The sequence below is a fragment of the Sminthopsis crassicaudata genome, chromosome 2, assembly GCF_048593235.1.
Source record: "Sminthopsis crassicaudata isolate SCR6 chromosome 2, ASM4859323v1, whole genome shotgun sequence".
Taxonomy (NCBI): domain Eukaryota; kingdom Metazoa; phylum Chordata; class Mammalia; order Dasyuromorphia; family Dasyuridae; genus Sminthopsis; species Sminthopsis crassicaudata.
Window position 1 is genome coordinate 364,089,274 of NC_133618.1, and position 13,803 is coordinate 364,103,076.

At 37.0% G+C, this 13,803-nt stretch overlaps 1 protein-coding gene across 13 annotated transcripts in view; it reads right to left on the reverse strand.

Annotated features, from left to right (window-relative positions):
- Positions 1 to 768: 768 nt before the first annotated feature.
- Positions 769 to 13,803, reverse strand: part of SEPTIN8 (septin 8) — a 33,097-nt gene continuing 20,062 nt past the window's right edge. For 9 of the 13 annotated variants that reach the window (XM_074291000.1, XM_074290994.1, XM_074290995.1 and 6 more), the window contains 2 exons: positions 13,341 to 13,531; positions 769 to 999 (listed from right to left, as the gene is read on the reverse strand). In XM_074291000.1, the coding sequence (XP_074147101.1) occupies positions 876 to 999; positions 13,341 to 13,531 (315 nt within the window). In that variant the 3' untranslated portion in view covers positions 769 to 875. Of the gene's footprint in view, positions 1,000 to 5,591; positions 8,279 to 13,340; positions 13,532 to 13,803 lie in introns of those variants that run through there. The other 4 variants (XM_074291005.1, XM_074291006.1, XM_074291007.1 and 1 more) reach the window with 2 other exon arrangements.

Here is a 13,803-nt window from a genome sequence, read left to right on the forward strand (position 1 = left end):
TATTCAAAATATTATTCAACCAGAAACCCACTTTTAAAAGATGATTAAATTAACTTTACAAATATTTTAGACGGCACTATAATGATCAATTTTTCTCTCATTTTTTAAAATACACACTGCAAAAATATTTCTACTTTTCCATTCTAATAATACTGTACATAAAAAGCTATCAGATTGCTATAATTTACGCACACATTCTCTCAGCTGTCTTTTTACTCACTCTATATTTAACCTTTATTCAGGCTTTAGACCATATTGATCTGGCACTTAAAATAAAAAGGTAGTGTTTTTTGTTTTTTTGTTTTTTTTAAAGGGGAATGATAGTCTTCCTTAAGGAAATTATTTGTTAGTAAGGCAAAATTATGCAACATGAAGAGAACAAAAAAAAAAAAAAAAAAAAAAAAAAAAAAGAGTCTATGGCATGATGATGAATGATAAGAAGTCACCAGGAGCAATTTCTTTTGGGGATAGAATCACAACCAAGCTAAGAAGCTTCTTGCCATGTGAAACTGACATACATAACTTTTTTTTAGCTTGGAAGCTCCTGTTTGCTCTTTAGCAATTTTGGCATTTCAGGATTGTGAGGTTATAAGCTTGTTAGAAAGAAAAGATTCTTTAACTGTATTCAAATGATTTGTACTCTACATTTGCACATCACGATGTTGTTGCCCTTTGTAATGGGGGCTAGGCAACAAATTAATTTCCCTGACGTGAATCTGAACTAGTTTGTATTTTGGGTTGATGAGAAGTTTAAAGTAAAGAGTTTGCTGATGTTCTAATTTTTTTCTTTACTTTTTTAGAAAAAAAAAAATCTCTTCACTCCAGTTCCACGTTATGGTGCTATCCAACTGTCCCCGTCTACTAAATGAGCTGCCTCAGAGGAATCGTTCCTGCCCCGTCGGATTCTTGACCAGGCAGTTGCAGCAGCACTGTATGGCTTGCCACCAGCTACTGTACTTTAAGGGCTCCACGTTGGACTTTGTGATCATCCCCTTAGAGCTGGAAAGGTAGAAAGCACAAGTAGGAATCAAAATCACCCCAGACCAGCTTCTCCAACAGTTGCTCTATGGCCCTCATCCCCCTCCCCAATGGCATGCAAGCTTCCTTTGTGTTCTTCAAAGTGCTCATACCACAAAGGTGCTGATGCATTAGAAAATTTAAGTCTAAATTTGTTCTCCTTGAAAAAGACTGTTCCTCTTCTAAGGAGCTAGGAGGTCAGACTACAGGATTAATAATTGCTCCTTTGCTATTCTACTATGTGCTTGGGGTCTCTGTTTCACTCTTGGTCAATAATCCATCCTAGATGAAGGAAAGTTGTGGTTGAGATACTTGTCTTGTTCAGAATAAGGCATTATCTATCTGACATTGGATTAGGACTGGGATGTAATTTCTAGATTCATCTCCCTATCCCCAGGGATGTGACTGTGGGAGCTACAGGACAGGAACAAGGAAGCAAGTCTGACACTTTCAAATTCCCTTATAATTAACATGTTAAGATGAAATATGCACATTAAGAAGATGGTCATTTTATTGATTTTGAAGATGAATGTACTTAAAATGGAAGATTAATTGCTTTCTTTGGTTAAAGATGAAATGAAACGCCTTAGTGGTGTGGGTACATGCTTCTTTTCTGAAAGTAAAATGGCATAGCTCTAGTTATAGCTGCTCTATTTCTTTGTCAATCAGTAGCTTAAAAAGCTTTCCACCTAGAAAGTATATTTGACTGCATATTTAACTTTCCAATTACACTTCTTGCCCCTGTTTCACAACTACCTTCTTTTATCATTGCCTTAAAGGGCAGAATTCAGACCCTAGGGTCTAAATCTGTTAACTTCCAGTTTAGCTGCAGCTCTGTCTCTTTCCATTTGAGCATCTATGTAATATAGACTGGATAAATTTAAGAAAGTTATTTTACTCTAAAACAAACTAGAAAATTACAGCTAGGGAAATGGCTATTATCAGAATTAGAAATAAGTAGGCCAATAAAGCCATGAAAATGCCATTTAACTGCCCCAAGAGAGGTCTCACTTTCTCTATGCCCTAGTATCAGTGGTCCTCAAACTTTTTAAATAGGGGCCAGTTCACTGTCCCTCAGACTGTTGGAGGGCCAGACTGTAGTAAAAACAAAACCTCACACTGTTTCCGCCCCTCAGCCCATTTGCCATAACCCAGCGGGCCGCATCTGACCTGTGGCCCATAGTTTGAGAACCCCTGTCCAAGATTCTTCATCTATAAAATGAGGAAAATAGTATCACGGATTACTGGGAAGATCATATGAACTGTATGTAAAGGAAAAGCTTTGCAAACCTTAAAAGTATTACATAGGTTACTTGGTATAATTATCATTATTATATATATTATAAACCTTTTGCTTAGTGTTTTCTTTGAAGATATTTGAATATAAAGCTGGAGTAAACAAAGTCCCACACAGAGTAGAATGACCACAGCCAAACAGTCCTAAAAGCAGGCAACAAAGGGCCTTCTTAAGTAATTTTATCAAATTTTGAAGATCTCTTTGGGGTGATAGCTCTTGGCCTTCTGAGGCTACAGCAACACTTTTTATACTGAGTGTTTTTATAGGCAAGCTACATGGTTATAGAAATACTTAAAAAAAAAAAAAAAAAAAAAAAAAGGTCCCAATCATTCTAAGAGTGAGATCTAAAAGAGATCTAAGAGATCAAACATTAAATACCTTGATAAATTTGTTCAAATGGGATCAAATTACAATGGATAGATACAGTATGCCCTATCACTTGTTAGAGAGTGATTTATAACCTCACTTGTCACTAAGGCTGGATTATACATTATGAACAAGGAAATAATGTAATCACTCTTATAAAAACAGAAATGAGATTTTTTTATGAATGTTTGCCTTTGTCATTAATCGTGTATCATTCCTTGATTGATTCCAGATTATTTAGTTTATAACAACTGCTCTAGCCAACACAAAGGGGCATTATTAAAGGATAAATTTTGACAGAATTTGAAAAAAATAAGTAGCATATAGCATGCATTTATCCAAAGGAAAGGAATACTATTTCCTTTTTTCTTTTTTCTCCCAAACTGAATTACCTTTCTAAGTATTTAATACTTAAAGTAAACCTTGTTTACTTGTTCTCTTTAGCCAGTGATGTTTTTGTTTTTATGTAAAAGTGAAAGCATTTCAAACATTCAGTGGCTATTAAAATTATTGGCTACAAATTGTCCTTTTGTACATGTAAACTCATAAATATCTGAACCAGGAGTCATAGGAGTACCTGAAAAAGGCCATAATTTAACTGTACCTGAGGAACTGGCCTGTAGAGACTTACCATTCATCGTTCCCTAGAACATACTCTAGGATTGGCCAATCTTTTCCCCCTCCATTGCTCTCTGGAATTTTATAGTTTTATATGTTCAAATGTAAATACATCATACTTTTTAAAATTGATCTGACTGTAAAGTCTATATTCTTTAGTTTTACACCAATGTTTTTAGGAAAACAACTTCTATCTCGATGTAAACACTTAATGAATAAGTCCTGGAATGTTGGGGCTAGACTGTACCCTGAGAAATTATCTGGCTTAACACTTCTTTATAGATGAGGAAACAAATCTGAAGAGAAGTGACTGGTCAGTTTAGGGCCAGTTGGTAGCAGGGATAGAATAAAAACCCATGTCTCCTGATGGCAAGGCCACTGTTCTTTCTACTGAATTATGTATTCCATTACTGAAACAGCCACTTTGTGTAAACTTTAAATGTTATGAAATGATATCTGAAATGATTCATTATTAAGCAATTCAAGCAATATATATATATATATGTAAATATACATATATCTGTATATGTCATACAGATATATATATGGCATATATTTATCTAAGTTTATATAAATATATAAGTATAAGTAAGTTTATACTTATTTATATATTTTTCCTGTCTGGCTGTGAAGTAGACAGATAAGCAGGTGACTAGATAGATTTCTATCCATCTATATATCTCACAGGAGTTTTCATCTCCTCTTTTTGATTTTTTATTATCTTAAGTCATTACTCATCAAACATGCTCCAGCTACCTCCATTAGAGACTCCATAGAGATAAAAACCATTTGTGACTTCGGTAGTACTGTTTGGGATCAGAACCTCTCTCCTTCCCTCCCTCTTTCTCCTTCCTCCCCATCCCCCTGGTCCATTTAAGTCTCACACAGAACATTATTGTGAAGTTGTTGAACAAATCACACTTCCATAATTATCTAGGCAATGAAAGTGATATTGTAGTGTAGCCTTGTATCTCTGGCTCTCTTGATTTAAGGCCAATATCCCAATACATCTGCTCAGCAGGGATGAAAAGGCCCAGTCAAAATGTCTTCCTAGTTAGAAAGCTCCATGACTTGGTTATATAGCTAAATGATTCTTTGGATGAATTGTCTACATTTAAATACAATGGACTCAAAACTCAGTGCTTTGGGAGTGACTTTTCCTGCCCTTTTGGTGTCTTCAAGCAGTATCCCCACAAAAGGAGGTATTAAAAAGTTTTATCTTTTGTCCTGACAATCTGTCTTCCATTCTCTTGAATGGCTTCCTTTTCTGTAACTCCTGATATCCTTCTAGGATAGTTTGACCAAGAAACTACACACTAGGGGGAGTCTTAGCCATTCATTTATAGCCATACCCTGTTTTGTTAATTTCTTAGCTGTTTTACTTCTTGCTGAGGTATCTCTCACTCATAGCCAACAGGTCTGATGGCAAAGTGTTCATCATATAAATAACAATCATATGACAAATCATCAGGCAGAAAAGAAGAATCTGTACTAGAGTTTGCATTGTATGGAATTGGTTACCACCATCAAACAATGTAATCCAGATTGATTTGCCAGCTTCATAAATTCTCACTGAAACCAAATTAACAGAGAAAACTAAATGATGCAAACAACCTATCGGAGCAGCTGGGCTGCTAAATAAGCCTTAGAATTTATGCTCAGAACCAGATGTTCTGAGGCTACAGAGATTAAAAAGTTTAGTGATCATGGTCTATCTATAATCCTTCTACTATACTCTTTTCTACCATGACATGACAAACATTAATTTCCAACTTTACTGTCCAATCTTTAATAAATCTTGCAATTAAGATTTATTTAATCTTCCCTGACTACTCCATAGAAAAGATTGGTCTCCATCTTTTGTATGAATCTATTATTTTTAACACTTAATATTCTGTATTATTCTTTACTTAATGCATTTATATATTCTTGGAGAGCAGGATCTGTGTTTTATCCATTGGTCTGGCCCTTAAGAGTTTAATACAGGTCTGAGGACACAAGAAATAAGCAATACTTGGAGATTGGTTGATACACTCTTAACCATTTCCCATTTTCTTCCTTCAACAATTAGGAAAACAGCTAAGTAACACAAAAGACACACAAAGCAGGGATCCCACATCCCTTTTTGCCCTTGAGTATCCAACACTTGCAGCTTTTACATGGCTAGGCAAGCACATATTGTCTAACTCAACACAAATGCCACTGCTCTTGGCTTTTATAGCAAATTTTCTAGTAATGCTGTTAGATTGGAAAAGGTTATTGCCAAAAAAAAAAAAAAAAGACACCACAAAACTCAAAAAAAAAAGTTAAATTTAATAAGAAATGAGTACAAGATAAACAAAAAGGTACAAAAACAGTCAAAAAATGAATGTATGAATGAAGCAGTCTGGAAAAGCATATTAATGTCAACAATCAGAAAGTCATCCTCCTTACCCAGTAACATTTAATGTAGACTGTCTCATTCACATTTATACAACACACATGTGTAGAAAGTCTGAAAAATTCAAATCATCCAAATAATTTTGCATGTAAATTTACGTCACAAAAGACATGATAAGAAAAGCTAGGGTAATCCCCAAAAGCGTCCTTATAATGACAACCAATAGGCATATGCAGGGAGAACCCTGGACATTCATTCCCCACAAATGATCCTTTGGAAGGGACAGTCATGCTTTATGTGTCAAGAAATAAGAGTCATGTGGATAAGTGTCATACCATAATGATAGATTGTTAAATAAATCATAAATTTTCTACTCACCTCATGTACCAAGGGCTACTAACTAGTCTGGTTTCAGTTAACAAATAAACAAACCCAATGAAAAACTCAACAACAAAAACCCAAACCCAAATAAGCATAAAAAAATTAATACATGTATAAGCTTATGCTGATATGTATGACTTGCTGAGGAGTAGGCAATAAGTAAGGCTAGTAAGACTGAGATTTAACATTTTGTAAAACAAAGACAGCCTAAATGGAACCTCAAAGTTCCTTTATTTTGTATGTCAGAAACATCTGGAATTCATGTGCTTGTGGGCAGCCAATCAGGATACAGTTATTTATATCTCCATTTCCTTGGATATCCACATTCCAGACCTTAGTATTTCTGGCCTCAAGGGCAGTCAGTAGTTGCTGACTGATCTTCTGGCTCTTTTTCAAATCCCAAGATTCACACCCACTCTCTATCTAGTAATAAACACATTGTTCTATTTTCCTACGTACTTGTGAATACATTGAATCACTGGGCCTCCTACTTCTCAATAAATTTAGCTGAGAGAGGCAAGCCATACTGGTCTTTTCTCAGCAAACTCTTGAATTGGATCTAAAACATTAAAGGAAAGGCAACAAGCCCCACCCTACCATGATTGTCTAATATAAATTTGCCCTAATTTCTCATAAGGTTTCCACTTTCACAACAATGTGAATTTAATAAATTCATAAAAACATCTAACCTCTTCTCTCAGATAACTTGAGAATTAAAACATCTGTTCTATCCCAGGGTGAGCTCATCTCCCAATACAAAGATGCTACTCCTTAGAACAGATATACCAAAAGCAGGAACTGTTCATATCACTCCAAAAATGGAAAACTGTCCTGTCTAGGTGCAAGGGGGAACCCAAGAATATGTTCTGGAAATTGTTAAAATAGACCAGATGAGTGTATGGAGTGGGGGAAGGGGAGAAGGCAAGGGGAAATAAAGAGGGAATAATAAAGACTTTATTTTTCTTTAGAGATGATACACTAAAAGTTATGCAATAAACCGACATCTCTACATTGGCAAAAACAAAACAAAACAAAGCAAAACCATTATTGCCTAAACAATAAATGAAAGATTCTAAAGGCATTTGTTTCCTTTCAGCATAATAACCAATAGCATGTGTGAGTGCCTTGCTCTTTAGGGTTTTAATCCCAATCTTTCCAATGTCTGGCAAACCAAATTGCACTGTCTCCACAGCTAGCTGAGAAAAATAAGTGCTACTAACTATTCCCATACTATTTGTATAAGTCAAATATCTTCATAATTTTTCTTCTTTATTTCAGTCAGGAAAATTAAATTATAACTTTAGAAGGAATGTTACTGAAACACTCTTCTAGCTGACTAGCTTCTTCTCTATAGGTGTACATGGAGCAGACTTTGTATTTCAAGTGACAAGAATTTAAAAAGATACAGGGATAATTGTTCTTCCATTTGCAATAAGTACCACTGGTCACATACTATTATTATCTGCCATTCCATTTACACCAACAGTAAAAACTACACTACCAGTAGTAGTGTGTATCATTTTTGTCAGTAAAGAAATTCCAAGTACTGTCATAATATAAGTTTATTACCCATCTCTTTGTGTATATTTTAATAATACAAAGGAAAGGTTTAGAGAACTTTAGTAGTGTGTTTTAATAGGAAGTGTGTTATTTGTAAGAAGTAATAAGAACTGTTACTTGGCTTTATTTGCATCAAGATACAAATTTAGTAGTGTTTAAATTCTTAGGAAAGTTAAACTATGATTTAAAAAATTAAAGCAAGTGAATCTCACAGCACAGTGCATATACCAATCGTTTGGTTACACCTAGGGCAGGCACCTTGTAAGTAGCCATCTCAACTCTGAACAGTTAAATACAACGTAGCTGGGGTCGTGGGGCTTCATTAAATCGGCACAAACTGCTCCATCAAGAGATGGTGACACTATAAATGGAAGACCAACCACTGGTTCTGAAAAAAATAAACCTTGTCAGTTTCAGTTCCAACATTAGATTATTTTTTTGTCTTTGCATGGGGGTTGGGGAGCAGCCCAGCCTGTGGGGTCTGACAGCCCCCATGAGGAGTATTCAGCCTTTGCTGTAAACACTGGAGTCTGTATTGGCTCTCAGTTTGTCCTCACACCATGTTATGGGAGAAGTATCACAAGGTGGTAGATAACTCAAGCAACTTAACACATGAAAGTCTAAAGTCCGTTCGACATGTATATCTGTACGTGCTTTAACTGAAAAATAAAAATAAACAAAAAAACACACACATTAAAAGATATGTACAGACCAAATCAAAAAGAAGCAAAATATGACAAGACAGACAGTGGGAAAGAGCAGTCAGTTTGGCATCTGTGACAACCAAATCAGAGAAATAGCTTCAGTTTTTAATACTCCAGGCTGAGAATCATGATCTAGTTGGAAGTGGCTTTGTAAAAAGAGATTAATATTTAATAAGCAATTACAACCAACCAAAACCTTTTAACACATTGTCATTAAACAGATAGCTTGTGTATTGACTGTGGGGCTCCCAGTATTCTCTGTTCCTCATAAGGATGAGAAAAATGGTATTTTCCCCAAATCTCTTAGGCGTTCCCATATACTGCTCAGACTGACTGAAGCTTTCTAATTAACAATTAAAAAAAAAAATCAACCTGGGCTTACAACCCAAATGAAAAGGCAAATTAGCTGAGTAAATACAAGGTATGAAAAAGCAGGAACCAACGCAAGCTAATAGTATCCCTTTATTAGAGTGTTTTCTTTTCCCAACATTTTCAGAAGGGCTCAATGGCTTTGTCTGTCCAGCTGGTCCAAGAGATCCTCATCTGCTATTCCCCTCAGAAACTAGCATCATGCTATAGTTAGGCCTGGCTGCCCAAACTCTTGCCCTAGGTCAGCCTTCTTCCCAGCCTGAGTCCAGGGCTTGAATCACTTTTCCAAGTTCACTTAGTTGATAATTTTTTGGATGAGTTTATATGCTTTTTCTTTGCTATGCAGGCATTACCCCAATTTCCTTTTTAGCAAAGTTAATCTAAGAGTCTAAACTGATTACCACCCAATAATTCATCTATTTCCTCTTTCAATACCAGAAGTAAAATATCTTCCCTTGATATACCTTCACTATATACAGTGTATGGAAGAAATTAGGTTTCTGTAAGCATCTGCTGCTAGACAAACAGAATTCAGACACAAAGACCATAGTGGTAAGCTTCATGCAAATTAAATGGTCTGGGTAAAAGGCTGAAATGAGGCAACTGTGAAATCCATGTGAGAGAAGAAAAACTGGAGGTTCTCCTTCAGAAAGTATGAGCAAAAACAGAATTAATTTGTCTTGCAAACAACTGTCCCTAAAACAATTCTCTATATAATTAGAAAGGAACAGCAAATAGGATAGTCAAACATGAGAGGGATAGAGAGAGAAAGAGATAGAAGCAGAGAAAGAGAGAGTGTTCCCCAGAAGGGCACAGCCCATCCCTGAGCAGGGGTAACTTCTCTAGGACAACAGGTGCTATGGTAATGAAATTCTCTTTCTGAAACACTGGGCTGGGCTTCCCTAAGCTTTCCTATTTCCCTATACCTGTCAGGTTCTAGTTCAAAGCTCTTTGACCTTTCTTCATACAGTAAAGAAAGTTGGAGAGTAGAAGAGCAATATAAATAAAAATAATGATAGCTGACAGTTTTATAGTATGCTAAAGTTAGCAAAGCATTTGCAAATGTGTGATGGAGATACTACAGGTATAGCATTATCATCCCTATTTTATAAAAGAGGAAACCAGCTCAGAGAGGTAAGTGATCATAAGTTTATGGTCAAACCGCTTCTAAGTAGCCAAGGCAGGATTTGAATCCAGGCTTTCCAAAGTCCAAGTCCAGCACTCTCCACTGTAACATGTGCCTTCCATGAAGAGGTGTTTACCCAAAGACATTTAGCAAATTATGATCAATTTGAGATTAAAATTAATACCTCAAGGGCTCAAACCCTAGCCAAGGATGCTCCGCCATGCTGTCAATAAAGAAAGGCAGAGACAAATATTTCCTAAACATACAGGATAAGTGATAATGCTTTGGCATCTGAAGGCAATAGATGGCTCTGGGGATCAAAGGGAATAGAGAAGCTGGAAGGTGAAAGAGAAGAAAAGGAAATATCTATCCCTCATTACTAAAAACACCTGGAAAATGGATCAACAAGTTCATTTGAGAGGCATAGAAAAGAAAAAAAAAAAAAAAAGCACAGAAAAGAATCTACTCTCCATTATATCTTTATTTTATTATATTATAGAATATATGTAACAATAAGAGTGAGTCTGAATGACCCCATATATCTTTTTTGGGGGGAGACAGATTGCTAATTGTGTCAGAATCCCTGAACTCACACTGACTGGTAGTAACTCTACTCATGGTCCCTTTTCTCTTATTTTTCAAACTCCTCATTTTTCTTCACCCCTCAAACATGTATATCCCCTTAAGGTTCAGCCCTATCTTCAGTATGTATTCAGTTCTCTCCCTTGAGGTCATCTTCGTGATCCATGTCTTCAAGTCTGTGCTCTCAAACTCTTTAAGAATCTGCCTTTGAATTTCCTATTAATGTTCAATATTTCTACCTGGATATTCTAAAAATACCTTGAAGTCAAAATATTCTAAACTAAAATCATTATCACCTATTTACAAGTCTTCTCTCTCTTCTCCTTGCCTTCTCTGTTACTCTTGATGGTATGCCCATCTTTCTGATCTCTTTACCTCAGAGTCATATTTGACTCCTGTTCCCCTCCTGCATATAACCAATTAGTTGCTAACATATATTCATTCTACTTCAAAATACTTTTTTATAGCAAGGCTCTCCTCTAAACTCCTACTACAACCACAATAGACCTCATCTCTTTTCTCCTACATATTGGAACAGCCTCCTAATTGTTCTTTCTGCAGCCTATTCATTCCCCTCTCTACCACCCATCTTCCTCATGAGCTGTTTGAATGTAAGTCTTCTATTCAGAAACTTGGGAGTGGTTCTCCATCACCCGATAAGAACTCAGTGCTGGAATTCAAGGCTCTATACCCCATTTTCAACCTTATATCATATTACTTCCCCTTCATATACTCTATTTCCCTCCTCCTCCAGTACTTTCCCATCAAGACTTTTGCTTATATTGTCTCTCCCATCAAACTTAATGAATTTGTGGTTTAATAGATGGAAAAGATTGAGTCTGACAGGCTCAGGGTCTGAGATATCATTGATCTCCTTGATCCGCTTTCCCCCTCTCTCCCTCCTCAAATTTCTCATTGCTCTTTGCTTAAACCTTCCTTTACTCCTTTCTTCCCTTGTATCACAGTATTTGGAGACAATTTTCCCCATTCTTTCCATTAGGCCACATGATTCTTGAGATCAGGGCCTATGTCACATCTTTAATATCACTAGCACAGGTCCCTAAAGAAACCAGATCTTCGATAGAAGTTTAAAGTTTTTAAATAAGAGTTGATATTGCCATAGCATGTTTGAAGATTTTGCATTTTATAAATACTGCCTCATTTTATTTTTAACAGTAATTCCATAAGAAATGTTCTACATCCCTACCAATAGCAGAGACAATGAAGGCTCAAAGAAAATTAGTTTGTCTATGTTCACATAGCTACCTGTGTCTGGGGCAAGATTCAAACCCAAGTTTTTCCTTGCTAAGCTGACTATAGTCATCACAAATGTCAACAAAAAAAATGAGCAACTCATATGCAAATAGAAATCTGAGTTAACTAAAAACTTAATGGATCAAAGAACATGGAATATTTAAGAGTCAGATCTAATGAATTAGAAAATCTCAAAGGAAAAGGATCATATGGAAATAGATTAAAGAGCAGTAGTGGCTAATATCCAGCCAACATCCTCTGAGACCCTCCTGATCCTTTACAACTCATTTTCTCAGTGCTAATACTGATTTCTGCCAACTCAAGAGTTTCATCTCAGCTCCTTCCCCACATAGCAGCTACCAAGTTAGCAGTAATCTGGGATAGGGCAAAATAACTGCCTCTGAGGACCTTTACCTCCTGTTTTCCCTTGTCAGAGGCTCAAAAAACCAGAAGAGACACAGACATCTGTGGTTCCTGAGATCAAATTTGACACCCCGGACGCTGAAATTGTAAAGAACCTTTGTCCATTTCTACCCTCTTTGAAGGATCTTTTATTCCAAATCTTAAGTGGGGATGAAAGGTATTGCTATGCTGAGACTCCAGATTTGGGAGAGGAAATTTACTACATTTGAAATAGTAAGTGTCTCCTAGCTTTTTGGGGAATAGGAGTCATAGATGATTTTGAGATTCAGTGAATTTGAATACTTTAGAATTGGAATAAGTCATTTGGCTGCTCCAAGAGATCTGCTAACTAACCCACTGTTGGTCTTTTATCTCCTGAGGTGTCCTTGCACATACTCCTCCTAGAGGGGACAACTCTCTATGAGGCCAAGTTTTCTTGTATCTGATTCTCAAAGACCCAAAGATAGGGTCACCACATCCAGCTCTAGAACTATGACTGCTTTTAGAGCAGCTAGGTAATGGCTGAGGTGTTTAATAAGGAAAAATCCTGACTAGACACAAATTTCAAATAGTTCCTACTAATACATTTCCCAGCTATAGAGCATCAGTAGTTTAAAGATATTAAAAGAATCATGGATTCATAGAATGCTAGATTCAAGAGCTGGAAGGGACTGTGAAAAGTTTGGAAGAGGCCAAACTCTTTCTCTTATAGTTGGAGACTGTAGCACAGGCGGGTTGAGTAGTTTGTTGGGGATCCTACAGACACCAAATGTGTGAAACAGGCTTTAAAGACAGAGCTTCCTTCCTGACTCTAGTGCCCTTTTCTCTCACTCTGCTGAGCAATAGGACTAGTGTGCAGCCATACCCATGAAGTCAGCCGTTACCACCTGGAAAACTACATGTCCCTCATTTTGTGTCTCCTCTGGACTAAGGCTATCTGTCCTTCATTCTGCTTGTCCTCTCCCCAAGGCAGCTCTTCCACCCACACAGTCCTCATTACATCCTAGGACAAAACAGTTTAGTCTGGGACATCTGGTAGGAAAGGACAGCTTAACTTTGACCTCATTTCTTAAATAATCAGGCAAGAGGAAAAGAGATGAAAGCACGCAGATACTCCCTGTGATACTGCACCACTAAAATGCCTGACTGTGGTTCTGGGCTTGAAGTCAAGGCCATTTACAACTGCAGGCCAGAACCAAAATTTGCCAAAAGGGGTGATCCTGAACCCTGTAATGGACAGAAAGAAAAGCAGGAAAGTGAGTGGGCCAAGCATCAGCCACTTACTTTTTCTTGTCTTTGTCCCTTCTCAGTGGCTGCTGTGAGGTGACCTGTAAGGCTTGGGCCTGCATGGTCTCGACAGCTGCCTTCCTCCGGTTGAAGGCAATTTTCTCCTCCTCCAGTTGCCGTCGTTTTTCTTCCACCTTTCGCTTTTCTTCCTGGTGGGTCCTCTTTAAGGTCTCAAATCTCTCATGAAGCTAGAGGGGAAATCTGCTTATTGGAAGAAATGTCCTCCTCCAAAATCCTATCTAGTTCTTGAGATGTCCCCTATGCTCCCATGTTGATTCTTTTGTGGATCTTAACGCTTATGCCCAATTTCTAGGTCCTTAGAGTATTTCCAAGGATGCAAGAATAACACAGAAGTCTTTCTGGGGTACCCACCACCTCAAGAGAGCATCCTTTTCCTCCCACATTCTCTTATCTTTCAGTCAACTGACACATCCCACTCAGGGTCCTCTGGCTTATTACT